At 63.4% G+C, this 25,433-nt stretch overlaps 3 protein-coding genes across 3 annotated transcripts in view; 1 reads left to right on the forward strand and 2 right to left on the reverse strand.

Moving 5' to 3' along the window:
* Positions 1 to 25,433, reverse strand: part of FAU (FAU ubiquitin like and ribosomal protein S30 fusion) — a 581,541-nt gene that overhangs the window by 263,696 nt on the left and 292,412 nt on the right. The gene's annotated exons all lie outside the window — the stretch shown is intronic.
* Positions 282 to 12,073, forward strand: STIP1 (stress induced phosphoprotein 1). The gene is made up of 14 exons (XM_030969962.1): positions 282 to 355; positions 2,158 to 2,367; positions 4,301 to 4,442; positions 5,858 to 5,999; positions 7,456 to 7,618; positions 8,406 to 8,532; positions 8,616 to 8,718; positions 8,801 to 8,921; positions 9,204 to 9,300; positions 9,383 to 9,507; positions 10,020 to 10,056; positions 10,744 to 10,847; positions 11,217 to 11,389; positions 11,863 to 12,073. Exons 1-14 carry the CDS (start codon positions 347 to 349, stop codon positions 11,933 to 11,935), a joined length of 1,626 nt encoding a protein of 541 aa, XP_030825822.1. The 5' UTR covers positions 282 to 346; the 3' UTR covers positions 11,936 to 12,073.
* Positions 12,691 to 23,458, reverse strand: FERMT3 (fermitin family member 3). The gene is made up of 14 exons (XM_030969899.1): positions 23,441 to 23,458; positions 22,600 to 22,831; positions 21,848 to 21,950; positions 21,527 to 21,652; positions 20,986 to 21,085; positions 20,060 to 20,164; positions 18,578 to 18,712; positions 17,867 to 17,916; positions 17,629 to 17,747; positions 17,075 to 17,181; positions 16,289 to 16,480; positions 15,457 to 15,581; positions 13,936 to 14,077; positions 12,691 to 12,852 (listed from the first exon to the last, which is right to left on the reverse strand). The coding sequence occupies exons 1-14, from the start codon at positions 23,456 to 23,458 to the stop codon at positions 12,691 to 12,693; spliced, it is 1,716 nt and encodes a 571-aa protein (XP_030825759.1).

Below are 25,433 nucleotides of genomic sequence, written 5' to 3' on the forward strand. Positions count from 1 at the left end.
CGTCTCCCCCCCGCCCTCTGTGATCAGCGCCGCTCGCAGCCAATGGGAGAAGCGGAAAATTCCAGAAGTCCCAGAGGAGCTCAGCCAATGAGCGCCCAGCGCCGGGAGACACAACCAATGGGAGTGCGCGTGGGCGGGCCCCGATGCCGGCTTCCGTCTGGAAGGGGGCGCGCCCCGCTGCGCGCAGCAACCAATGGGAAGGCGGGAAGGCGGAAGGCGGCCAATGGGATCTCGCGCGGGGGCGGGCGGGCGGGGCGGGCGGCCAATGGGGCGCGGGGGGCGTGGCCGCGGGGTTCTAGCAGCTTCCAGAGGGCGGCGCGGGAGCGGCGGGAGCGGAGCCGCGGCCATGGAGGAGGTGGGGAGGGGGGGGGAGCGGCCCTGAGGGGGTCCCGGGGCGGGCGGAGGGGCCTGAGGGGAACCGGGACCGGGGCAGCTCCGGGGGCAGCGCTCTTGCTCGGGGCTGGGTTTTATGGCGATCCCGAACGGGGCTCGGGGGTCGCTGCCGGGGTCGGGGCGTTCTGAGGGGAGCGCGGGGCCCTGAGGGGGCTCGGGGCTGTTTGGGCTTGTCCGGGGGTCCCTGAGGGTCCCTGAGGGGTCCCCGGTGGGTTCAGGGTCCTTGAGGGGGCTCGGGGGGCCTGGAGGGGTTTGGGGTCTCCGGGAAGCGCCTCCTTCCTCACGTTCTTGTTCTTTTTCCTTCCCTCCTCTTCTTCTTCGCTTCTCCTTCATCTTCACCGCCCTCGTCTTCATCCTTCCGGCCCTGCTCACGCTCTTCTCCCTCTGCCTGTCACTTGCTCTCCCTTGCTTCTTCATCCTTCTCATCTTCCTCGCACTTTCATCCTCATTTCCTTTGCGGCTTCCTCCTCCTCGTCTTCCTGACACCTTCATCCTCCTCATCCTCCTCATCGTCTTCCTCATCTTCCTCGCCCCTTGCTGCTCCCGGCCCTTCGCTGCTCTCCCTCCGTCCCTTTCCCCCTCCTCTTCTTCATCCTCTTCCCTTCCCATTCCCATGCCTCCTCTTCCTCCTTTCCCGTTCCCGTGCTCCCTCTCCACATTCCCGTGCCTCCTCTTCCTCCTCCTGTTCCCTTGCCTCTTCTTCCTCATCCTCTCCCTTTCTCGTGCCTCTTCCTCCTCCCCTCTCGTTCCTTTGCCTCCTCTTCCTCTCCCCGTTCCCCTGCCTTCTCTTCTTCCTCCTCTCCCATTCCCGTTCCCTCTCCATTCCCGTTCCCTCTCTCCCATTCCCGTTCCCTCTCCCATTCCCGTTCCCTCTCCCCGTTCCGTTCCCTCTCCCATTCCCGTTCCCTCTCTCCCATTCCCGTTCCCTCTCCCATTCCGTTCCGTTCCCTCTCCCATTCCCGTTCCCTCTCCCATTCCCGTTCCCTCTCCCGTTCCCGTTCCCTCTCTCCCGTTCCCGTTCCCTCTCCCATTCCCCCTCTCCCGTTCCCGTTCCCTCTCCCATTCCCGTTCCCTCTCTCCCATTCCCGTTCCCTCTCCCGTTCCCGCCCTCCCAATTTCCGTTCCTCTCCCATTCCCGTTCCCTCTCCCGTTCCCGTTCCCTCTCTCCCATTCCCGTTCCCTCTCCCATTCCCGTTCCCTCTCCCGTTCCCGTTCCCTCTCTCCCATTCCCGTTCCCCCCTCCCTCTCCCATTCCCGTTCCCTCTCTCCCATTCCCGTTCCCGTTCCCTCTCTCCCATTCCTGTTCCCTCTCCCATTCCCGTTCCCTCTCTCCCATTCCCGTTCCCCCTCTCCCGTTCCCGTTCCCTCTCTCCCATTCCCGTTCCCGTTCCCTCTCTCCCATTCCTGTTCCCTCTCCCATTCCCGTTCCCTCTCTCCCATTCCCGTTCCCCTCTCCCATTCCCGTTCCCTCTCTCCCTCTCCCATTCCCGTTCCCTCTCCCGTTCCCGTTCCCTCTCTCCCATTCCCGTTCCCTCTCCCATTCCCGTTCCCTCTCTCCCATTCCCGTTCCCCCTCTCCCGTTCCCATTCCTCCTCTCTCGTTCCCTCTCTCCCGTTCCCGTTCCCTCTCTCCCGTTCCCGTTCCCTCTCTCCCATTCCCGTTCCCCCCTCCCTCTCCCGTTCCCATTCCTCCTCTCTCGTTGCCTCTCTCCCCGTTCCCCCTGTCCCGCTCCGGTTCCCGCTGTGCTCCCGGCGGCTCGGGCAGGCTCAGGAGCTGAAGGAGCGGGGGAACCGGGCGCTGGCGGCGGGGGACGTGTGGGCGGCCGTGGGGCACTACTCGTCCGCCATCGACCGGGACCCCAACAACCACGTCCTGTTCAGCAACCGCTCGGCCGCCTACGCGCGCCTCGGGGACTACGGGCGGGCCCTGGCCGATGCGTGCCGCACGCTGGAGCTGCGCCCCGACTGGGCCAAGGTGGGCATGGGGGGCACCGGAGGGTCTGGGGGGCATGGGGGGTGTGGGAGGATGGAGGGATGGGGTAGGGGGATGCTCTGGGGGTCTGTGCAGCCCCTTATGGGGTCACGGAGGGATGATCTTGGGGGGTAGAGCCGCATTGGGGTTATTTAGGGGATGTGGTGATCTGGGGGTTGTTTGGGGGGTGATCCGGGGGTACAGCCCCCATTGGGTCATGGGGGGATGATGTGGCGGGGTACGGCCCCTGTGGGGTCCTGGGGAGCTGATTTTGGGGAGTGTACAGCCCCCATTGGGTCATGGGGAGCTGATTTTGGGGGGTCTGTACAGCCCCTGTGGGGTCATGGGGAGCTGATTTTGGGGGTCTGTACAGCCCCTGTAGGGTCATGGGGAGCTGATTCTGGGGGGTCTGTACAGCCCCCGTGGGATCATGGGGAGCTGATTTTGGGGGGTCTGTACAGCCCCCATTGGGTCATGGGGAGCTGATTCTGGGGGGTCTGTACAGCCCCCATTGGGTCATGGGGAGCTGATTTTGGGGGGTCTGTACAGCCCCTGTGGGGTCATGGGGAGCTGATTTTGGGGGGTCTGTACAGCCCCTGTAGGGTCATGGGGAGCTGATTTTGGGGGGTCTGTACAGCCCCCGTGGGGTCATGGGGAGCTGATTTTGGGGGGTCTGTACAGCCCCCATGGGGTCATGGGGAGCTGATTCTGGGGGGTCTGTACAGCCCCCGTGGGATCATGGGGAGCTGATTTTGGGGGGTCTGTACAGCCCCCGTGGGGTCACGGGGAGCTGATTTTGGGGGGTCTGTACAGCCCCCGTGGGGTCATGGGGAGCTGATTTTGGGGGGTCTGTACAGCCCCCATTGGGTCACGGGGAGCTGATTTTGGGGGGTCTGTACAGCCCCTGTAGGGTCATGGGGAGCTGATTCTGGGGGGTCTGTACAGCCCCCATTGGGTCATGGGGAGCTGATTTTGGGGGGGGGGGGGGGGGGGGGGGGTCTGTACAGCCCCGTAGGGGTCATGGGGAGCTGATTTTGGGGGGTCTGTACAGCCCCTGTGGGGTCATGGGGAGCTGATTTTGGGGGGTCTGTACAGCCCCCGTGGGATCATGGAGGGACAGGATGGGGGGGGCTCTAGGAGGACAGAGCAGGGAGGGACACTCTGTCCCCATGGGGTCATTTAGGGGTCATTTGGGGGTGTGACCATGGGGGGGAGGGTGAGGGTGTGACCATGATGGGGGGGGGGTCTGTCCATGGTGGGGGGTCAGGGGTGGGGGTGTGACCATGGCGGATCCCACAGAGGGTCAGGGGTGGGGGTCTGTCCATGGTAGGGGGGTCAGGGTGAGGGTGTGACCATGATGGGGGGGATGGGGGGTCAGGGTGGGGGTGTGACCATGGTGGGGGGATGGGGGGGTCAGGGTGGGGGTGTGACCATGGGGGGTCAGGGTGGGGGTCTGTCCATGGTGGGGGGGATGGGGGGTGTGACCATGATGGGGAGGGGGGTCAGGGTGGGGGTCTGTCCATGGTGGGGGGTCAGGGGTGGGGGTGTGACCATGGGGGGGATGGGGGGTCAGGGTGGGGGTGTGACCGTGGTGGGGGGATGGGGGGTCAGGGTGGGGGTGTGACCGTGGTGGGGGGGGGGGGATGGGCGGGGTCAGGGTGGGGGGTGTGACCATGGGCGGGGTCAGGGTGGGGGTGTGACCGTGGTGGGGGGATGGGGGGGTCAGGGTGGGGGGTGTGACCGTGGTGGGGGGATGGGGGGTCAGGGTGGGGGTGTGACCATGGGCGGGTCAGGGTGGGGGTGTGACCGTGGCGGATCCCACAGAGGGTCAGGGTGGGGGTCTGTCCGTGGTGGTGGGTGGGGGTCCCGGGCCCCCCAGAGGCCAGGCCAGGGCTGTGACCCCGTGTCCCCCGCGTGTCCCCCCCGTGTCCCCCAGGGGTACTCGCGCAAGGCGGCGGCTCTGGAGTTCCTGCAGCGCCTGGAGGAGGCCAAGGCCACCTACGAGGAGGGGCTGGCCCGGGAGCCGGGCAACGAGCAGCTCCTGCAGGGCCTGCGCGGGGTGGAGGCCAGGCTGGCGGGTAGGGGGGCTCTGGGGGGCTTTGGGGAGAGCGGAGGAATGGCAGGGGGGAGGATTTGGGTGGCCCCAAAAGGTTTTGGTTGCCCCAAAAAGTTTTGAGTGGCTTGCACAGGTTTTGGGTGGCCTAGAGAGGTTTTGAGTAGCCCGGAGAAATTTTGGGTGGCCCTGAAAGGTTTTGGGGGGCTCAGAGAGGTTTTTGGTAGTCCTGAAAGGTTTTGGGGTGGTCTGGAGAAATTTTGGGTGGCCCTGGAAGGTTTGGGGTGGTCCAGAGAGGTTTTGGTTGCCCCAAAAGGTTTTGAGTGGCTTGGAGCAGTTTTGGGTGGTCCGGAGAGGTTTTGAGAGCACCTGGAAGGTTTGGGGTGTCCCTGAAGGATTTTGGGTGATCTGGACAGGTTTTGGGTGGCCCTGGAAGGTTTGGGGTGGTCCAGAGAGATTTTTGGGGTGTCCCTGAGGGATTTTGGGTGGCCCTGAAATGTTTTGAGTGGCCCTGAAAACTTTTGGATGGCCCTGAATGATTTTGAGTGGCCTGGAGAGGTTTCGGGTGTCCCTGGAGAGGTTTCGGGTGTCCCTGGAAGGTTTTGGGTGTCCCTGGAAAGTTTTGGGTGTCCCTGGAGAGGTTTTGGTGTCCCTGGAAGGTTTTGGGTGTCCCTGGAGAGGTTTTGGGTGTCCCTGGAGAGGTTTTGGGTGTCCCTGGAAAGTTTTGGGTGTCCCTGGAAAGTTTTGGGTGTCCCTGGAGAGGTTTTGGTGTCCCTGGAAGGTTTTGGGTGTCCCTGGAAGGTTTTGGGTGTCCCTGGAAGGTTTTGGGTGTCCCTGGAGAGGTTTTGGGTGTCCCTGGAAGGTTTTGGGTGTCCCTGGAAGGTTTTGGGTGTCCCTGGAGAGGTTTTGGGTGTCCCTGGAAGGTTTTGGTGTCCCTGGAGAGGTTTTGGGTGTCCCTGGAGAGGTTTCGGGTGTCCCTGGAGAGGTTTCGGGTGTCCCTGGAAGGTTTTGGGTGTCCCTGGAAAGTTTCGGGTGTCCCTGGAGAGGTTTTGGGTGTCCCTGGAAGGTTTTGGTGTCCCTGGAGAGGTTTTGGGTGTCCCTGGAAGGTTTTGGGTGTCTCTGGAAGGTTTTGGGTGTCCCTGGAAAGTTTTGGTGTCCCTGGAAGATTTTGGGTGTCCCTGGAGAGGTTTTGGGTGTCCCTGGAAAGTTTTGGGTGTCCCTGGAGAGGTTTTGGGTGTCCCTGGAAAGTTTTGGGTGTCCCTGGAAAGTTTTGGGTGTCCCTGGAAAGTTTTGGGTGTCCCTGGAGAGGTTTTGGGTGTCCCTGGAAGATTTTCAGCGTCACGGGGAATGGAGAGAGGTGACTTTGGGCTGTTGAGAGCCGGATTTGAGCCTCCCTGAGCGGGTTTTTGGGGCGCCTGCCCCTTCGTGCCCCCGTTGCAGAGCGGAAGCTGCTGAACCCCTTCAGTGCCCCCGACCTGCTGGCGCGGCTGGAGGCCGACCCCCGCACCCGGGGGCTGCTGGGGGACCCCGAGTACCGGCGGCTGCTGGAGACGCTGCGCAGCGACCCCGGGCAGCTGGGGGCGTCAGTGAGGGGCTTGGGGGGCTGGGGAGGGGTTTGGGGGGCTCTGGGGGCGTCAGTGAGGGGCTTGGGGGGCTGGGAAGGGGTTTGGGGGCTCTGGGGGCATCTATGAGTGGCTGGGGGAGGGGTTTGGGGGGCCTGGGGGGCATCTATGAGTGGCTGGGGAGGGGTTTGGGGGCTCTGGGGGCATCTATGAGTGGCTGGGAAGGGGTTTGGGGGGCTCTGGGGGCCTCAGTGAGGGGTTTGGGGGGCTGGGGAGGGGTTTGGGGGGCTCTGGGGGTGTCAGTGAGGGGCTGGGGAGGGGGTTTGAGAGGGGTTTTGAGGGGGTGAGAAGGGACTTGGGGGGCTGGGAAGGATTTTTGAGGGGCTGGGAGGGGTCTCTGGGGGGACTGAGAGGGGTTTTGAGGGGCTGGGAGGGAGTTTTGGGGGGACTCGGGGGGTCTGTGGCTGATTGGGGGGGTTAGGAAAGGAGCAGGCCGGCTCTGGGGTGGGGCTTAGGGTGCAGATTTTGGGGTGCAGCCCCTCGGGGGAATTTTGGGGCGGGGATTTTGGGGTGCAGCCCTCTCGGGGGAATTTTGGGACAGAGATTTTGGGGTGCAGCTCCCTTGGGGGAATTTTGGGACGGAGATTTTGGGGTGCAGCTCCCTTGGGGGTTTTGGGATGGAGAAGTTTTGGGTGGGGATTTTGGGGTGCAGCCCCCTGGGGGATTTTGGGGTGGGGATTTTGGGGTGCAGCTCCCTTGGGGGGATTTTGGGGTGGGGATTTTGGGGTGCAGCCCCCTCGGGGAATTTTGGGACGGAGATTTTGGGGTGCAGCTCCCTTGGGGGGATTTTGGGACGGAGAAGTTTTGGGTGGGGATTTTGGGGTGCAGGTCCCTTGGGGGGATTTTGGGGTGGGGATTTTGGGGTGCAGCTCCCTTGGGGGGATTTTGGGGTGGGGATTTTGGGGTGCAGCCCCCTCGGGGAATTTTGGGACGGAGATTTTGGGGTGCAGCTCCCTTGGGGGGATTTTGGGATGGAGAAGTTTTGGGTGGGGATTTTGGGGTGCAGGTCCCTTGGGGGATTTTGGGGTGGGGATTTTGGGGTGCAGCTCCCTTGGGGGATTTTGGGGTGGGGATTTTGGGGGTGCAGCCCCCGGGGAATTTTGGGAGTTTTTGGGGTGCAGCTCCCTTGGGGGGATTTTGGGACGGAGAAGTTTTGGGTGGGGATTTTGGGGTGCAGCCCCCTCGGGGGGATTTTGGGGCGGGGATTTTGGGGTGCAGCCCCCTCGGGGGGATTTTGGGGCGGGGATTTTGGGGTGCAGCTCCCTCGGGGGGATTTTGGGGCGGGGATTTTGGGGTGCAGCTCCCTTGGGGGGATTTTGGGGTGGGGATTTTGGGGTGCAGCTCCCTTGGGGGGATTTTGGGGCGGGGATTTTGGGGTGCAGCCCCCCCACAAAGCCCCCGTTTCCCCCTGCCCAGGAAGCTGCAGGACCCGCGGGTGATGACGACGCTGAGCGTGCTGCTGGGGGTGGAGCTGAGCGGGGCTGAGGAAGAGGAGGAAGCCCCTTCCCCACCCCCCCCGCCCCCACCACCCCCCTCCCAGCCCCCCCCGACCGAGGAGCTCCCCCAGAACAAGCAGGAGGTGGGGGGGTGTCCCCAAAATGGGGCTGGGGGGAGTTTTGGGGGCGTTGAGGGGAATTTGGGGGGGCTCTAGGGCAGGTTTTGGGGTGCTGGGGGAAGAGGGGAGATTTGGGGAGGGTCTCACCTGGGTTTTGGGGTGAGGGGCCAGGTTTAGGGGGATCTCCACAGTGGGAGAAGGAGCTGGGTCATGGTGGGGAGGATCTGGGTGTGAAATTGGGGGTGATTTCGGCCGTTTTTGGGGTGTCCCCCTGCATCACTGGAGTACAGGGAGCTGGGTCATTGGGGGGATGGGCTGGATGTGAAATTTGGGGTGATTCCAGCCGTTTTTGGGGTTCCCCCCAGGCCCAGAAGGAGAAGGAGCTGGGTGATGAGGGGAGGATCTGGGTGTGAAATTTGGGGTGATTCCAGCCGTTTTTGGGGTTCCTTCCCTTCAGGCCTAGAAGGAGAAGGAGCTGGGTGATGAGGGGAGGATCTGGGTGTGAAATTTGGGGTGATTCCAGCCGTTTTTGGGGTTCCCCCCAGGCCCAGAAGGAGAAGGAGCTGGGTGATGAGGGGAGGGTCTGGGTGTGAAATTTGGGGTGATTCCAGCCGTTTTTGGGGTTCCTTCCCCAGGCCCAGAAGGAGAAGGAGCTGGGTGATGAGGGGAGGATCTGGGTGTGAAATTTGGGGTGATTCCAGCCGTTTTTGGGGTTCCCCCCAGGCCCAGAAGGAGAAGGAGCTGGGTGATGAGGGGAGGGTCTGGGTGTGAAATTTGGGGTGATTCCAGCCGTTTTTGGGGTTCCCCCCAGGCCCAGAAGGAGAAGGAGCTGGGCAACGCCGCCTACAAGCGCAAGGAGTTCCCGGCCGCGCTGGAGCACTACACCCGCGCCGAGCAGCTGGACCCCACCAACATGACCTACGTCACCAACCAAGCAGGTCTGTCACCCTAAAACCCCCCCGAAACCACCCCCCCGAACCCCCAAACCCCCCCGAACCCCGAATTTCCCCCTCAATCCCAGCCGTGTACTTCGAGACGGGCGAGTACGAGCGGTGCCGGGCGCTTTGTGAACGCGCCATCGAGGTGGGCCGCGAGAACCGCGAGGATTACAGGCAGATTGCCAAGTGAGTTTGGGGGGTTTTGGGGGTCTCTGCTGTCCCCCCAAACCGTCCTTGTCCCCCCCAAACCATCCCTGTCCCCGCCCAGGGCCTATGCAAGGATTGGGAACTCGTATTTCCGCGAGGAGCGCTACAAGGACGCCGTGCACTTCTACAACAAATCCCTGGCCGAGCACCGCACGCCCGACGTGCTCAAGAAGTGTCAGCAGGTGACTTGGGGGGTTTGGGAACGGTTTGGGGAGCCCTGGGGGTTGGTTTGGGGGCTTTGGGATGGGTTTGGAGGGTCTTGCAGTGGTTTGAGGGGTGTAAGAGGCGCCTGGGGGTTGGTTTGGGATTCTGCTGATCTGGGAGCTTTGGGACTGCTCTGAGGGGACTGGGGGTTGGTTTGGGGCTGCTGTGGAGGGTTCTGGGAGCTTTGGGACTGCTCTGAGGGGACTGGCACGCTTGGGGTAACCCCCTGTGCCCTTCCTGACCCCCCCAAATCGCTGCAGGCTGAGAAGATCCTGAAGGAGCAGGAGCGCTTGGCCTACATCGACCCCGACCTGGCGCTGGAGGAGAAGAACAAAGGCAACGAGTGCTTCCAGCGAGGTCTGAGGGGGTTTTGGGGGGATCTTGGAGGGGTTTGAGGGGTTGGGGCACCCCCTGAGAGTGAGGAGGGGTCTGTTTTGAGGGGATTACCCCCAGGCCATGAAGCACTACAGCGAGGCCATCCGGCGCAACCCGCACGAGGCGCGGCTCTACAGCAACCGCGCCGCCTGCTACACCAAACTGCTCGAGTTCCCCCTGGCCCTCAAGGTCTGGGGCGGGGTCTGGGGGTCCTGGGGGGAGGTTTGGGGGGTCTGGGACTGGTTTGGGGGTTTGGGACTGGTTTGGGGGTTTGGGACTGGTTTGGGGGGTCTTGGGGTGGTTTGGGGGGTCTGGGACTGGTTTGGGGGGTCTGGGACTGGTTTGGGGGGTTTGGGACTGGTTTGGGGGGTCTGGGACTGGTTTGGGGGTTTGGGACTGGTTTGGAGGCTCTTGGGGTGGTTTGAGGGATGCAAGAGGGTCCTCGGGGTTGTGTAGGGGTCTGGGGGCTGACTGGGGACTGCTTTGAGGGTTTTGGGGTGGTTTGAGGGTCCTGAGGTGCTCTGGGGACACAGAGGGGCTGGGAGGTGCTGGTTTTGGGGGACAAAGGGCACTGGGGGGCTGGTTTGGGGGCACAGAGGGCACTGGGGGCTGTTTTGGGGGCACAGAGGAGGTGCTGGGGTTGTTTGTGGGGTGCAGGGACGCTTTGGGACCCCCCTGACCCCCCCTTTGTCCCCTCACAGGACTGTGAGGAGTGCATCCGGCTGGAGCCCACCTTCAGTGAGTGGGGACACCAGGGGACAGCAGAGGGGACAGGCCCTGCCCTTCCTCTGCTTCACCCTCATCATCCTCATCCTCCTCCTTCTCTGTGTGTGCCTTCCTCGTCCCGCTCTACCCGGCCCCTCCTGTCCCTGTGTCCCCCATCTGTCCCCGTGTCCCCACATCTGTCCCTGTGTCCCCCATCTGTCCCTGTGTCCCCCATCTGTCCCTGTGTCCCCCACCTGTCCCTGTGTCCTTCTGCTTGTCCCTGTGTCCCCCACCTGTCCCTGTGTCCCCCCATCTGTCCCCGTGTCCCCCCATCTGTCCCCGTGTCCCCCCATCTGTCCCTGTGTCCCCACCTGTCCCTGTGTCCCCCCCTCTGTCCCCGTGTCCCCCCATCTGTCCCTGTGTCCCCCCATATGTCCCTGTGTCCCCCACCTGTCCCTGTGTCCCCACCTGTCCCCGTGTCCCCCCACCTGTCCCTGTGTCCCCTGCTGTTCCTGTGTCCCCACCTGTCCCTGTGTCCCCACCTGTCCCTGTGTCCCCACCTGTCCCTGTGTCTGTCAATGCTCCCCTGTATCCTGTGTCCTCCCATGTCCCCTACTGTCCCTGTGTCTCTCCTGTGCCCTGCTGTCCCTCCTGTCCCCGTGTCCCCCCCATGTCCCCCATATCCCCCTATGTCCCCCCTGTCCCTGTCCCTGTCCCCAGTCAAGGGTTACACGCGGAAGGCGGCGGCGCTCGAGGCCATGCGCGATTACACCAAGGCCATGGAGGTTTATCAGCGCGCCCTGGACCTCGACCCCTCCTGCAAGGTGGGCCTGGCACCCCCGGGACCCCCCCGGGACCCCCCGGGACCCCCCCGGGACCCTCTGTGCCCACCCCGTGCCCCCCAAGGGGCAGCAGAGGGACAGCGGCACTCAGAGACCCCGACCCCTGTGACACCTGTGTCACCTCCGACCCCTGTGACCCCCCCGTGTCCCTTGGTGCCCCCTGTGACCCCCGTGTCCCTTGGTGCCCCCTGTGACGCCCCCCGTGCCCCTCCATGTCCCCTGTGTCACTCTGTGACCCCCCCATGTCCCTTGGTGCCCCCTGTGACCCCCCCGTGCCCCTTGGTGCCCCCTGTGACCCCCCCGTGTCCCTTGATGTCCCCTGTGTCACCCTGTGCCCCCTGTGCCCCCCAGGAAGCTGCAGAGGGGCTGCGGCGCTGCGTCCGGGGGCAGCAGCAGCGCTCCGAGCCCCCCGAGGAGCTGCGGCGCCGCGCCCTGGCCGACCCCGAGGTGCAGCAGATCATGGGCGACCCGGCCATGCGGCTCATCCTGGAGCAGATGCAGAAGGACCCGCAGGCCCTGAGCGAGTCAGTGGCACGGGGGGTTCCCCAGGGCACGGGGGGGTGACACTGAGGGTCTCTGAGGTGGTGGGGGGTGGCACTGAGGGTCCCCAGTGTCCCCAGTTGTCCCCACTGTATCCCCATCTGTCCCAGGGTGCCCCCAAACTGCCCCCAAAGTGTCTCCGAAGTGTTCCCAGCTGTCCCACGGTCTCCCCATGGTGTCCCTGAGGTGTTCCCCAACATGTGCCCATGGTGTCCCCAACTGTCCCAGGGTGTCCCCAGAGTGTCCCCAACCATCCCAGAGTGTCCCCAAAATGTCCACAGCTGTCCCCAGAGTATCCCCAACCATCCCAGAGTGTCCCCAAAATGTCCACAGCTGTCCCCAGAGTGTCCCCAGAGTGTCCCCAGAGTGTCCCCAGTGAGTCCCCAACTCTCCCCACGCTGTCCCCGAGGTGTCCCCGCTGTCCCCCCCCTGACCCCCCGCTGTCCCCCCCACCCAGGCACCTCAAGAACCCCCTGATAGCGCAGAAGATCCAGAAGCTGATGGACGTGGGGCTCATCGCCATCCGGTGACCCCCCCAAAGGCCCCGGGGACCCCCCCGGGCCCCCCCCGGGGACGCCCCCACCCCTGGGGGGGGTCTGGGGGCGCCGCCCCTGCCCCCCCCGCACCCCCCGTCGGTTCTGGGGCGCTACCACCCCCAATAAAGAGCGGAGCAGAGACCCGGGTGGGGGTCTGGGGGCGTTTTGGGGGGGTTGGGGGAGGTTTGGGTGGATTTTGGGGGGGTTGGGGCTTCTTGGAGGAGATTTGGGGGCATTTTGGGGGGGCTCTGGGGTCGCACTGTGTGAGAGCCCCTCCGTGGGGGGAATTTGGGGTGTCTGAGCCCCCTCCCACAAAGTTTTTAGGGGTCCAAACCCCCCCTCACAAAGATTTGGGAGGGTCCAAACCCCTCCCATAAGAATTCGGGGGTCTCCAAGCCCCTCCCATGAGGATTTTGGGGTGTCTAAGACCCCTCCCACGAAGATTTTGGGGGGCTCTGAATCCCTCCCATGAGGATTTATGGGGGTCTGAGCCCCCTCCCACAAAGGTTTTAGGGGTCCCACAAAATTTGGGGGGGGGGGGGCTTAAACCCCTCCCATAAGGATCTGGGGGACTCCAAGCCCCTCCCAAAAGGATTTGGGGTGTCCGAGACCCCTCCCACAATAATTTTGGGGGCTCCAACCGCCCCCCCCCCCACAAACGCGAGGTCCCGCCGAGCACCAGGAGCGCGTTGAGTTTTTTTGGGGGTCGGGGGTGACAATTTGGGGACAGTGCCGGGGGGGGGGGGGTCTCAGGGGTCGAGCCCCCCCTCCATGAGGCGCTGCAGCTCGCGGGGGTCGCGGGGGGGCCCCCCCAGGGCCAGGGCCCCCCCCAGGAACTGGTGCAGGACGCGGGGGGGGGCGGAGAGCACGCGCAGCCCCAGCGTGACGTCACCGCTGAGCCACAGCCGCACCTGGGGGAGGGGCGTGAGACCCCTCCCCAAATTCCCATGGGCTGAGAGCCCTCCCCAAACATCCCCGAGACCCCTCCTCAAATCCCGATGGGGGATGAGACCCCTCCCTGAGACCCCAACAGGGGTGAGACCCCTCCCCAAAATCCCAGCGGGGTCTGAGATCCCTGCCTGAGACCCCTCCCCAAAATCTCACCGGCGTGAGACCTCACCCCAAACAGGGCTGAGACCCCTCCCCTAAATCCCAAACAGGGGTGCGACCCCTCCCCAAAGTCCCAGGGGGACCGAGACCCCTCCCCAGAACCCCAGCGGGGCTGCCCGGGGCCTCCCAGTCCATTCCCAGTCCATTCCCAGTCCATTCCCAGTGCTCCCAGTTACCTGCCCGCTGTCCCAGTTCCCATTCCCAGTGTTCCCAGTGCTCCCAGTTCCCATTCCCATTGTTCCCAGTCCATCCCAGTTACCTGCCTGCTGTCCCAGTTCCCATTCCCAGTCCATTCCCAGTCCATCCCAGTTACCTGCCCGCTGTCCCAGTTCCCATTCCCAGTGCTCCCAGTCCATTCCCAGTCCATCCCAGTTCCCATTCCCAGTGTTCCCAGTCCATTCCCAGTCCATCCCAGTTCCCATTCCCAGTGTTCCCAGTCCATTCCCAGTCCATCCCAGTTACCTGCCCGCTGTCCCAGTTCCCATTCCCAGTCCATCCCAGTTACCTGCCCGCTGTCCCAGTTCCCATTCCCAGTGCTCCCAGTCCATTCCCAGTCCATCCCAGTTCCCATTCCCAGTGCTCCCAGTCCATTCCCAGTCCACCCCAGTTACCTGCCCGCTGTCCCAGTTCCCATTCCCAGTGCTCCCAGTCCATTCCCAGTCCACCCCAGTTACCTGCCCGCTGTCCCAGTTCCCATTCCCAGTGTTCCCAGTCCATCCCAGTTACCTGCCCGCTGTCCCAGTTCCCATTCCCAGTGCTCCCAGTCCATTCCCAGTCCATCCCAGTTCCCATTCCCAGTGTTCCCAGTCCATTCCCAGTCCACCCCAGTTACCTGCCCGCTGTCCCAGTTCCCATTCCCAGTGTTCCCAGTCCACCCCAGTTACCTGCCCGCTGTCCCAGTTCACGTCCCACTGTCTCAGCTCGCTCTGGCTCCAGCTCCGGGCGGCGCCGCCCGAGCGCAGCGGGAGCCGCAGCAGCCGCGAGAGCCCCACGGCGAGAGCCTCGTCCTGGGGGGCGCCCCGGAACCTGGCACCCCCAAAATGACAATGGGAACCCCGAAATACCGATGGGAACCCCAAAATACCGATGGGAACCCCAAAAATAACAATGGGAACCCTGAAATACCGATGGGAACCCCAAAAACAGCCATGGGAACCCCCCCAAAAGCAGCTCAGAGCCCCTGGAACCTGGGAACCCCAAAATACCAATGGGAACCCCCAAAATACTGATGGGAACCCCAGAATCAGGGGGGGGGCCCCCGGAGCCTGCGGAACCCCCAAAACACAACTGAGCAGTCCCACCGTCCATCCCAGTTTGTCCCAGTCCCCCAGTCTGTCCCGGTTTGTCCCAGTGTTCCCAGTCCATCCCCCCTCCCAATAACACCCAGTCTGGCGAACCCCGTCCCTCCCAGTTTATACCAGTGCTCCCAGTTCCCCATACCGGCCCATGAAATCGAGGGGTCGGACAGGGCCCCCCGAAGGCCCCCGTGTTCCCAGTCTGATCCCGCCCCAAATTCCCCCGTGTCCCCAATCAGCCCCCAGTCCCCCCAGTTTGATCCGCTCCCAGTCCGTCCCAGTTTGATCCCAGTGCTCCCAGTTTGTCCCAATCACCTTAGTTTGATCCCAGTGTTCCCAGTTCGATCCCAGTCCCTCCCAGTTTGATCCCAATCCCTCCCAGTTTGTCCCAGTGCTCCCAATTTGATCCCAGTCCCTCCCAGTCCCGTCCCAGTTTGATCCCAGTCCTCCCAGTTTATCCCAGTGCTCCCAGTTTGATCCCAATCACTCCCAGTTTGATCCCAGTGCTCCCAGTTTGATCCCGGCCCCAGTTTGTCCCCCTCCCAGTTTGATCCCAATCCTCCCAGTTTGTCCCAGTGTTCCCAGTCTGATCCCAGGCCCCAAGTTCCCCCAGTGACCCCCAATCAGCCCCAGTCCCTCCCAGTTTGATCCCAGTCTATCCCAGTCCCTCCCAGTTTGATCCCAGTGCTCCCAGTTTGATCCCAGTCTATCCCAGTCCCTCCCAGTTTGATCCCAGTGCTGCCAGTTTGATCCCAATCACTCCCAGTTTGATCCCAGTCCCTCCCAGTTTGATCCCAATCACTCCCAGTTTGATCCCAGTGCCTCCCAGTTTGATCCCAGTGCCTCCCAGTTTGATCCCAATCACTCCCAGTTTGATCCCAGTGCCTCCCAGTTTGATCCCAGTGCTCCCAGTTTGATCCCAATCACTCCCAGTTTGATCCCAGTGCTCCCAGTTTGATCCCAGTCCCTCCCAGTTTGATCCCAGTGCTCCCAGTTTGATCCCAGTCCCTCCCAGTTTGATCCCAATCACTCCCAGTTTGATCCCAGTCCCTCCCAGTTTGATCCCAGTCACTCCCAGTTTGATCCCAGTGCTCCCAGTCCCCCCAGTACCGGACGATGAAGACTCCGAGGCCGAAGCCGGGCAGGGCCCTCCAGGCCTGCAGGAAGCGCAGCCGGGCCTGGGGGGGGCTCAGGGGCCCCTCCCGGAGCAAAACCCGCAGGAGGAGCTGGGGGAACTGGGGGGGGGGGGCAAAGTATGGGGGGGAAAACAAAGGAGGTGAAATTGAGGGGGTTAAAATGGGGGGCAAAATGGGAGGGTTAAAAAGAGGGGGTAAAATATTGGGGGGTTTAAAATGAGGGGGCAAAAAATGGGAGGGGGAAATGGGGGGAGAAGTGGGGGGGCTTAAAATAGGGGAGTTCAAATGGGGGGGGTAAAATGAGGGGGTTAAAAAATGGGGGTAAAATGGAGGGGGTTAAAATGGGGGGTTAAAATAGGAGGGAGTTTAAAATGAGGGGGGCAAAAAATGGGGGTAAAACGGGGGTATAAAATATGGGGAGGGGCAAAATAGGGGGGGTTAAAATGGGGGGGAACTGGGGGGGCAAAATGAGGGGGTAAAATATGGGGGGGTAAAATGGAGGGGAGAAAATGGGGGGGCAAAATGAGGGAGGCAAAATGGGGGGGGCAAAATACGGGGGGTTAAAAATGGGGGTGTTTAAAATGGAGAAAATGGGGGGTTAAAATATAGGGAGGTTAAAATGGGGGGGTAAAAATGGGGGGGGTAAAATATGGGGGGGCAAAATGAAGGGGGGGCAAAAATGGAGGTAAAATGGGAGGGGTAAAATATGGGGGGGGGGCTGTGGGGGGTTCAAATGTGGGTAGGGGGTCTCTGGAGGGGTTTAAATGAGGAGGGGTCTCCAGTGGGGGGTCCTGTTACCTCCTTGCCTTTGATCCTGCGCTGGAGCCGGGGGGGCAGCAACCGCCGCGGGTCCGGGGGGGGCCGGGCGGGGGTCCCGGGGGTGTCCCCCCCGTCCGGCTGCACCCCCAGGACCCCCAGGACCCCCCGGATCTGCGCAGCCGATGGGGACCCCCCGAGGCCGCCTGGAGAACGCAGAGCCAGCGGGAGAATTGGGGGGCCTGGGGGGGGAGGACCCCCAAAATCCCATAGAGACCCCCAGGACACCCCCAAAATTCCCATAGAGACCCCCCAGGACACCCCCAAAATTCCCATAGAGACCCCCCCAGGACACCCCCCCCCCCAAAATTCCCATAGAGACCCCCCAGGACACCCCCAAAATTCCCGAAATCCCCAAAGACCCCCCAGGATTCATCAAACCCCCCAGAAATTCCCACAAAACCCCCCAGATCACCCAAAACTCCCCAAAATTCCCGAGCCCCCCGACCCAAAAAACCCCAAAATTCCCCCAAAATTCCCCCTGGATCAATTAAACCCCCAAAATTCCCATAGAGACCCCCCCGAGCCCCCAAAACTCCCTGAAATCCCCAAAATCTTCCAGGAATTCTTCAGCCCCCTGAGACCCCCGGAAAAATCCCCCAAATTCCACCCCAGATGCATCAAACCCCCCTCCCCAAAAATTCCCCCCAAACCCCCTATGGGACCCCCCCCCCCCAATTCCCATTTCCTCTTCATCCCAGACCCCCCCAAAACCCCCCAGGACCCCCCAAAATCCCCCCCAGACCCCCCCAGACCCCCCCGGGACCCCCACCCACATCACGGCACCGCAGGAGGGTCTCGCCGGCCCCCCCCGGGGAGGGCACCCCGAGTTTGATGTGGAATTTCTGCGCCCCCAAATCCACCTGGGGGGTCACCTGACAGCCTGGGGGGGGGGAGGGGAAAATGGGGGGGGTCAGGGGGGGTCCTGGGGGGGGCAAAAGGGGGCACAGGAAGGGAAATGGGGGCGCCCCAAATGGGTCTGGGGGCGGTAAAGGGAGCTCAGGGGGGATTTGGAGGTGCTGGGGGGGGGGTCTGAGGATGATTTGGGGGTCCAGGGGGTGTTTGGGGGTCTCTGGGAAGGTTTTGGGGGGTTTGGGGGGGGGGTCTCAGGGTGATTTGGGGGGGTCTTGGGGGGATTTTAGGGGTCTAGGGGGGGTTTTGGGGGGTCCTGGGTGGGATTTGGGGTCTCTGGGGCGGTTTGGGGTCTCTGGGTGGGATTTGGGGTCTCTGGGGCAGTTTTGGGGTCTCTGGGTGGGATTTGGGGTCTCTGGGGGCGGTTTGGGGTCTCTGGGTGGGATTTGGGGTCTCTGGGGCGGTTTGGGGGTCTCACCTCGCAGGTTCAGCCGCTGTTGGGGTCCCCCCGAGCCTGGGGGGCTCCAGAGCGACAGCGACGACCCCGAAAGCGCCGCCCGGCCGGGGCGGGACCCCCGGAACGGCCACGGGAACCCCCTGGGGACCCCAAAGATGTCAGCGGGACCCCAAAATCGGGGAGGGGCGCTTAATGGGGGACCCCAAAAGGGGCACGGGGAGGGTCTGGGGGGTCCCCAAATCGGGGGCTCTGGGGGTACCTGTGAATCTCCAGCTCCTCGTCCAGCTCAGGGGGGGCTCCGAGCTCCTCCTGGGGACCCCCCCGGACCCCTCGGTGACCCCACCAGTGCCCCCAGTGCCCCCCAGTTCCATCCCAGTGCCCCCCAGTGCCCCCCACTCCCATCCCAGTGCCCCCAGTTCATCCCAGTGCCCCCCACTCCCATCCCAGTGCCCCCCAGTGCCCCCCAGTGCCCCCCACTCCCATCCCAGTGCCCCCCAGTTCCTCCCAGTGCCCCCCACTCCCATCCCAGTGCCCCCAGTTCCTCCCAGTGCCCCCCAGTGCCCCCAGTTCCTCCCAGTGCCCCCACTCCCATCCCAGTGCCCCCAGTTCCCCCAGTAACCCCCCAGTGCCCCCCAGTTCCCATCCCAGTGCCCCCCACTCCCATCCCAGTGCCCCCCAGTGCCCCCAGTTCTCCCAGTGCCCCCCCAGTTCCCTTTAGACCCCCACTCCCAGTGCCCCCAGTTCTCCCAGTGGCCCGCAGTGGCTCCCAGTGCCCCCCCAGTGCCCTCGCCAGTATCCCCCCCCGCCCCCAGTTCCCCTCCCAGTGCCCCCCAGTCCCTCCCAGTCCCTCCCAGTCCTCCCCAGTCCCCCCAGTCCCCCTCCCAGTCCCCCCAGTCCCCCCCAGTCCCTCCCAGTCCCTCCCAGATACCCCCAGACCCAAATTCCACAATCCCCCCAGTCTCACCCCCACCTCGGGGGTCCCGGGGCTCTCGCCCCCCCCCAGGCTCAGCTCCAGTTTCTCCAGCGCCGTCTCCAGGTCCGGGGGGGGCTCGGGGGGGTCCTGGGGGTCGCGCCCCTCCCCCCACTCCGCCCCCTCGATCAGGTACTGGGGGGGGCAGAGGGGATTTGGGGAGGGGTCCCAGGGGGATTTTGGGGGTCCAAGGGGCGTTTTGGGGGGGTTTGGGTGATCCCAGGGGGTCCCAGGGGAAATTGGGACTCAAGGGGGATTTTGGGGAGGGGTCCCGGGGGGTTGGGGCGTTTTGGGGGTTCCGGGAGGTTTTTGGGGGGGGTTTGGGGGGTCCCATGAGGGATTTTTGGGGTCCCAGGGGGGTCCCAAGGGAGGGGGTGTAGGAGATTTTTGGGTACAGGGAGATTCTGGGGAGCTCCCAGGTGTTTTTTGGTGTTTTGGGGCTTTTTTGGGGCTCCTTTTGGAGTAGTTTTGGGGTATTTTTGGGGTGGTTTTGGGGTGTTTTTAGGGTGTTTTGGGGGTGTTTGTTTTGGGGGATTTTGGGGTGTTTTGGGGTATTTTTGGGGTGTTTTTAGGGTGTTTGTTTTGTGGGATTTTGGGTGTTTTTGGGCTGGTTTGGGTTTTTTTTGGTGCTTTTGTGGTGTTTTTAGGGTGTTTGGTTTTGGGGTGTTTTTGTGGTGGTTTTGGGCTGGTTTTGGGGTATTTGTTTTTGGGGTGCTTTGGGGCTGGTTTCGGGCCATTTTGTCCCGTTTCTGGGCTGGTTTTGGGGTTGTTTTGGGGTTGTTTGGGGGTGTGTGTTTTGGGGTATTTTTGGGCTGTTTTGGGGTGTTTATTTTTGGTTTTTTGGGGGCTGTTTTTTGGGATGGTTTTGGGCTATTTTTGTCCTGGTTTTGGGGTGGTTTTGAGCTGTTTTGGGGTGTTTATTTTGGGGTTTTTAGGGGGTGTTTTGGGCTGTTTTGGGGCCGTTTTGGGGTGGTTTCGGGCTGTTTGGTGGTGTTTGGTTTTGGGGATGCTTTTGGGCTGGTTTTGGGCTGGTTTTCAGCTGTTTATTTTTGGTTTTTTTGGGGGGGTGTTTTTTGGGCTGGTTCGGGGGTGTTTTTTGGGGTATTTTTGGGGGTGTTTATTTTTGGTTTTTTGGGAATGTTTTTGGGGTGTTTTGTCCTGGTTTTGGGCTGGTTTTGAGGTGGTTTTGGGGTGTTTTTGGAGTGTTTATTTTGGTTTTTTGGGGGGTATTTTTGGGATATTTTTGGGCTGGTTTTGAGGTGTTTTTGAGGTGGTTTTGGGGTGTTTATTTTGGTTTTTTGGGGGGGTATTTTTGGGATATTTTTGGGCTGGTTTTTGTGGTGGTTTTGGGCTGGTTTTGAGGTGGTTTTGAGGTGGTTTTGGGGTGTTTATTTTGGTTTTTTGGGGGGGTATTTTTGGGATATTTCTGGGCCGGTTTTTGCGGTGGTTTTGGGGTTATTTTGCTGCGGGTTTTTGGGGTACCTGCAGGGCAGCAAAGCGCAGCCCCTGCTCCTCGCTGCACTCCAGCTCCTCGGCCAGGATGGAGCCCAGCGCCTGCTCCTGCAGCAGCTGCGAGTGCAGCCCGGGCTGGGGGCACAAAGGGGGTTCGGGGGGGCTGAGACCCCCGGGGAACCCCCAAAACCATCCAAGGGACCCCCAAAGGGTTCAGGGGGGCTGAGACCCCAAGAGACCCCCAAAAGACCCCCAAAATCCCCCCAAAATCTCCCCAAGGGACTCCCAAAATCCCTCCAAGGGACCCCCAAAACTTCATCCAAGGGAACCCCAAAGGTTTTGGGGGGGCTGAGACCCCCGGGGAGCCCCCAAAATCCTCCCAAGAGACCCCCAAAGGGTTTAGTGGGGCTGAGACCCCCAAGGGACCCCCAAAACCCACCCGAGGGACCCCCAAAATCCCTCCAAGGGAACCCCAAAACTTCATCCAGGGACCCCCCCCAAGGGGTTTGGGGGGGCCTGAGACCCCCGGGGACCTGGGGAGAGATTTTAGGGTGCCCAGGTAGATTCTGAGGTACCCGGGAAGGATTTTGGGGGCCCTTGGGGGATATTTTGGGGTTCCCAGGTGTGGTTTTGGGCTGGTTTGGGGGTACCTGTGACTCCCTCCTGGCACAGGAGTATTTGGGTGGATTTGGGGGGCTCTCTGGGGGATATTTTGGGGTACCTGGGGATATTTTTGGGGTGTACCTGTGGCTCCCCCATAGCACAGGGGCATTTGGGATGAATTTTGGGGTTCCCAGGTGTATTTTGGGTTTATTTTTGGGGTACCTGTGGCTCCCTTCGTGCAGGGGCATTTGGGTGGATTTTGGGCGTCCCAGGTGAGTTTTCTGGGGCTGTTTTTGGGCTCCCAGGTGGATTTTGGGGTTCCCAGGTGGATTTTGGGGTGATTTTGGGGGTACCTGGGGCTCCCCCAGGGCACAGGGGTATTTGAAGCGCAGCTCCAGCTCCTGCTCCGCGGCCACGCCCTGCTCCAGCAGCGACCGCCCCACGTCCAACCAGCTGAGGGGGCGGGGCCTGCGCTCGGACACGCCCCGAGCACGCCCGAAGTGCAAACCACGCCCCAAAGAACAAACCACGCCCCCAAACCCCACCCTAAACCACGCCCAAACTCAAACCACGCCCGCAAACTCCACCCAAACCCTAAACCCCGCCCCAACCACACCCAAACCCAAACCACGCCCATAACCACACCTAAACCACCCCAAACCACGCCCCCGACCAGACCACGCCCCAACCTCTCCCAAACTCGAAACCACGCCCCCAAACCCCACCCACACCCAAGCCACGCCCCCAACCTCCACACTAAACCCCACCCAAACACCAAACCACGCCCTAAACCACACCCACACCCAGACCACGCCCCCATCCGCACACAAACGTTAAACCACGCCCCAAACCACGCCCCGTTAAGCCCCGCCCCCGTTAAGCCCCGCCCCTCACCGCGCGTGCAGCCGCGCCCGTCGCTCCAGGGGGGTCCCGGGGGGGCTCCGGGGTGGTCCGGGGGGGCCCCTCCCCCAAGCCTGCGGCTGCCCAGGGGGCGGAGCAACGCGGGGGGAGGGGCGGAGCCTGGGGAGGGGCCAGAGCGGTGAGGGGGAGGGGTCACAGGGGTGTGGGGGCGGGTCCACACCTGGGGGCGGGGCTAGAATGGTGGGGGAGGGGCAAATACAGGTGGGAGGGGTCAGGGGTGAGGGGGAGGGGCAGGCGCACTGGGGGGGGTCCGGCGCCCCCGCCCCTCCCCCCTGCCGCCCCTCCCCCCCTCACCTGGCCTCAGGTGTGTCAGGTCCAGGTCCGGGGGGGGGGGGGTCGCGCCCCTCCCCCACCCGCTCCGGCCACAGCAGCGAGAGCTCCTCGGGGTGGGGGAGCCCTGCGGGGAGACCCCAGCCCCAAATCACAGCCGGAACCCCCCCGGGACACCCCCAGCCCCAAATCACAGCCCAGGCATCCGTCCTAAGCCCCCAGACTCAAATCATCCCTGAGACCACCGCGGACACCCCCAGAGCCCCTGAGCAGCCCGCAGACCCCTCCCCAGTGTAGCCCAGACTCCTCCAGGGATGCCCCCAGCCCCAAATACCGCCCCCAGACCCACCAAGCACCCCGCAGACCCCCATAGTGACACCCCCAGACCCACACGAAGCCCCCAGACCCCCCGAGAAGCCCCCAGACCCCCACAGTGACACCCCCAGACCCACACGAAGCCCCCAGACCCACCCGAGCAGCCCCCAGACCCTCATAGTGACACCCCCAGACCCACATGAAGCCCCCAGCCCCCCATAGTGACACCCCCAGCGCCAGCCGAAGCCCCCAGACCCACCAAGCACCCCGCAGACCCTCACAGTGACATCCCCAGCCCCACCCGAGCAGCCCCCAGACCCCCATATGACACCCCCAGCCCCAGATTCCGCCCCCAGCCCCACACGAAGCCCCCAGACCCACCCGAGCAGCCCCCAGACCCCCATATGATACCCCCAGCCCCAGATTCCGCCCCGAGCCCCACACGAAGCCCCCAGACCCACCGAGCAGGCCGCAGAGCGCGGCCACGGCCCTGCCGGGGGTCGCGGCGCAGTCGAGGCGCGCCCTGAGGACCCCCCCGGGGGGGAGGCGCAGGCGCAGGGGGCGGAGCCGGGGGGCGAAGAGGAGCCGGGACCCCCACCCCCAGCGCGTCCAGCGTGGGGGAGGGGCTGAGCAGCCAGCGCCGCCGCTGCTCCCACCAGAGAGCGCGCTCCGGGGGGGGGGCGGGGTGGGGGGCTGCGAATATGGGGGGGTGGGGGGGGCTTTAGTGGGGTTATGGGGGTGTTGGGGGGGCTGCAATGGGGTTTGGGGGCGTTTGGGGGGCACTGGGGGGGCTGCAATGGGGTTATGGGGGGTGTTTGAGGGAGCTATAATGGGGCTGGGGGGACCTTATTGGGGTTTGGGGGGGGCTGGGGGGCTCTGGGGGGGCTTTAGTGGGGTTATGGGGGTGTTGGGGGGGCTGTAATGGGGTTTGGGGGGTGTGAGAGGGGCTGGGGGGGCTGTAATGGGGTTTGGGGGCGTTTGGGGGGCACTGGGGGGGCTGCAATGGGGTTTGAGGGGCATTGAGGGGGTCTGGGGGGCTCTGGGGGGAGTTTATTGGGGTTTGGGGAGGGTTTGGGGGGGTTATAATGGGGTTGGGGGGCTTTGGGGCGGGCTGGGGAGGGTGTGAAGGGGTTTGGGGGGGGCTGTGATGGGTTTGGAGGGGATTTGGGGGGGTTGAGGGGGCGACAATGGGGTTTGGGGGGGGCTTTATTGGGGTTTGGGGGGGTCTATGGGACTCGGGGGGACTCCGGAGGGTCTTTAATGGGGTTCTGGGGCTTTGGGGGGGCTCCACAGGGGTCTCACCCTGCCCCCAACCCACATCCGGGAGCGGGGGAGGGGCGGCCCCTGAGCTATTTTTAGCCCGCGGGTCCCTTATCAGCCCGGGGGGGGGGGAAGTGGGGGAACCCCGGGACCCCCCGATAAGAGCCGCCCCTCCCCCACCCCCCCGGGCCGGATTTCCCCTCCCCCCCCAAAGCCCAAAAGGTGCCCGGGGGGGGATGGGGGGGACAGGGGGGGGACAATTGTCCTGAGGGTCACTGCATGGGGGGGCCGGGGGCGTGGGCCGGCCACGGCTCCGGCCAGCGGTCAGTGCTGTGGGTCGGGGTCATTGGTCAGTTCTATTGGTCAGTTCCATGGGTCAGTTTGTGGCTCCGGCCTCTCCAGCCACGGGTCAGCGCCATGGGTCAGTTCTAAGGGTCAATCCTATTGGTCAGTTCCATGGGTCAGGGTCGTGGCTCCGGCCATGGGTCAGTTCTATCGGTCAGGGCTATGGGTCCATGCTGTGGGTCAGGGCCATGGGTCAGTTCTAAGGGTCAGTTCCATGGTGAGTCCACGGCTGAGTCCACGGCTCCGGCCATCTCCGACCATTGGTCAGTTCTAAGGGTCAGTCCGTGGCTCCGGCCATGGGTCAGTTGCAGGGATCAGTTCTAAGGGTCAGTTCTATTGGTCAGCTCCATGGGTCAGTCCGTGGCTCCGGCCTTGTCCGGCCATGGGTCAGTCCTATGGGTCAGTCCTATGGGTCAGTTCTATAGGTCAGTTCATGGCTCCGGCCATGGGTCAGTTCCAGGGATCAGTGCTATGGTCAGTGCCATGGTCAGTTCCATGTCTCTGGCCCTCTCCGGCCATGGGTCAGTTCTAAGGGTCAATTTGTGGCTCCGGCCATGGGTCAGTGCCGTGGGTCAGTGCTGTGGGTCAGTGCTATGGGTCAGTGCTATGGTCAGTTCTATAGGTCAGTTCATGGCTCTGGCCGTAGGTCAGTTCCATGGGTCAGTTCCAGGGATCAGTTCCATGGGTCAGTTCCATGGGTCAGTTCCATGGTCAGTTCCATGGGTCAGTTCTGTGTCTCCGGCCATTGGTCACTCACCGAGCGCGTCCCCGATGCGGCGCAGGAGCTCCCCGATGGTCACGTCCCCGGTGACGCACAGGGTGAGGACACGCGCCTGGCCCTGTCCCCGGGCTGTCCCTGTCCCCTGTCCCCCGGGCTGTCCCTGTCCCCATTCTGTCCCCACTCCCGTTCCCACTCCCGTTCCTCCTCCACCTCCACCCGCAGCTCGAAGGACCCATCGATCTCCTCGCCCGTGGCCGTTTTCAGCCCCGCCATGGCCCCGAGTGTCACCGAGTGTCCCCTGAACGGTCCTGGGTGTCCTCGAGTGTCTCCAGGTGTCACCAAGTGTCCCTCGTGTGTCCCCGAGTGTGCCCTGAATGTCCCCCAAGTGTCTCCGTGTGTCCGGAGTGTCTGGAGTGTCCCTGAGTGTCCCAAATGTCCCTGAGTGTCCCCAAATGTCCCTGAGCGTCCAGAATGTCCCCAAGTGTCCGGAATGTCCCCAAGGCCACCCCCCCGGGGGAGGTCACCCGTGGGGAGGAGCCACCAGGGCTGGCCCTGCCCGGCCAGGGGGGTGGGGCTGGGAATTTGGGGTCCCCTCCCCCCAGTGGGACAATGCCGGTGTCACCTCCCAATCCCAGTGTCACCCATTGTCACCCCCCCAGTCCCGGTGTCATCTCCCAGTCCCAGTGTCACCCATTGTCCCCCTTTGTCACCTCCCGGGTCCCATTGGCACCCACTGCCACCCTCCCAGTCCTGTTGTCACCTCCCAGTCCCATTGTCCCCCATTGTCACCTCCCAATCCCAGTGTCCCCCACTGTCCCCCATTGTCCCCCCCATCACTGCTGGCGCTGCCGAGGCCGAGGGGTTTTTATTGGGGGGTCCCGGCGCGTCCCCCTCGGGGGGGGGTCCAGTGTCACCTTTGGGGGACACACGGGGGTCCCGGTGTCGCGTGGGGGTTCCAGTGTCACTTTT

This window comes from Camarhynchus parvulus, unplaced genomic scaffold, assembly GCF_901933205.1.
Source record: "Camarhynchus parvulus unplaced genomic scaffold, STF_HiC, whole genome shotgun sequence".
NCBI lineage: Eukaryota > Metazoa > Chordata > Aves > Passeriformes > Thraupidae > Camarhynchus > Camarhynchus parvulus.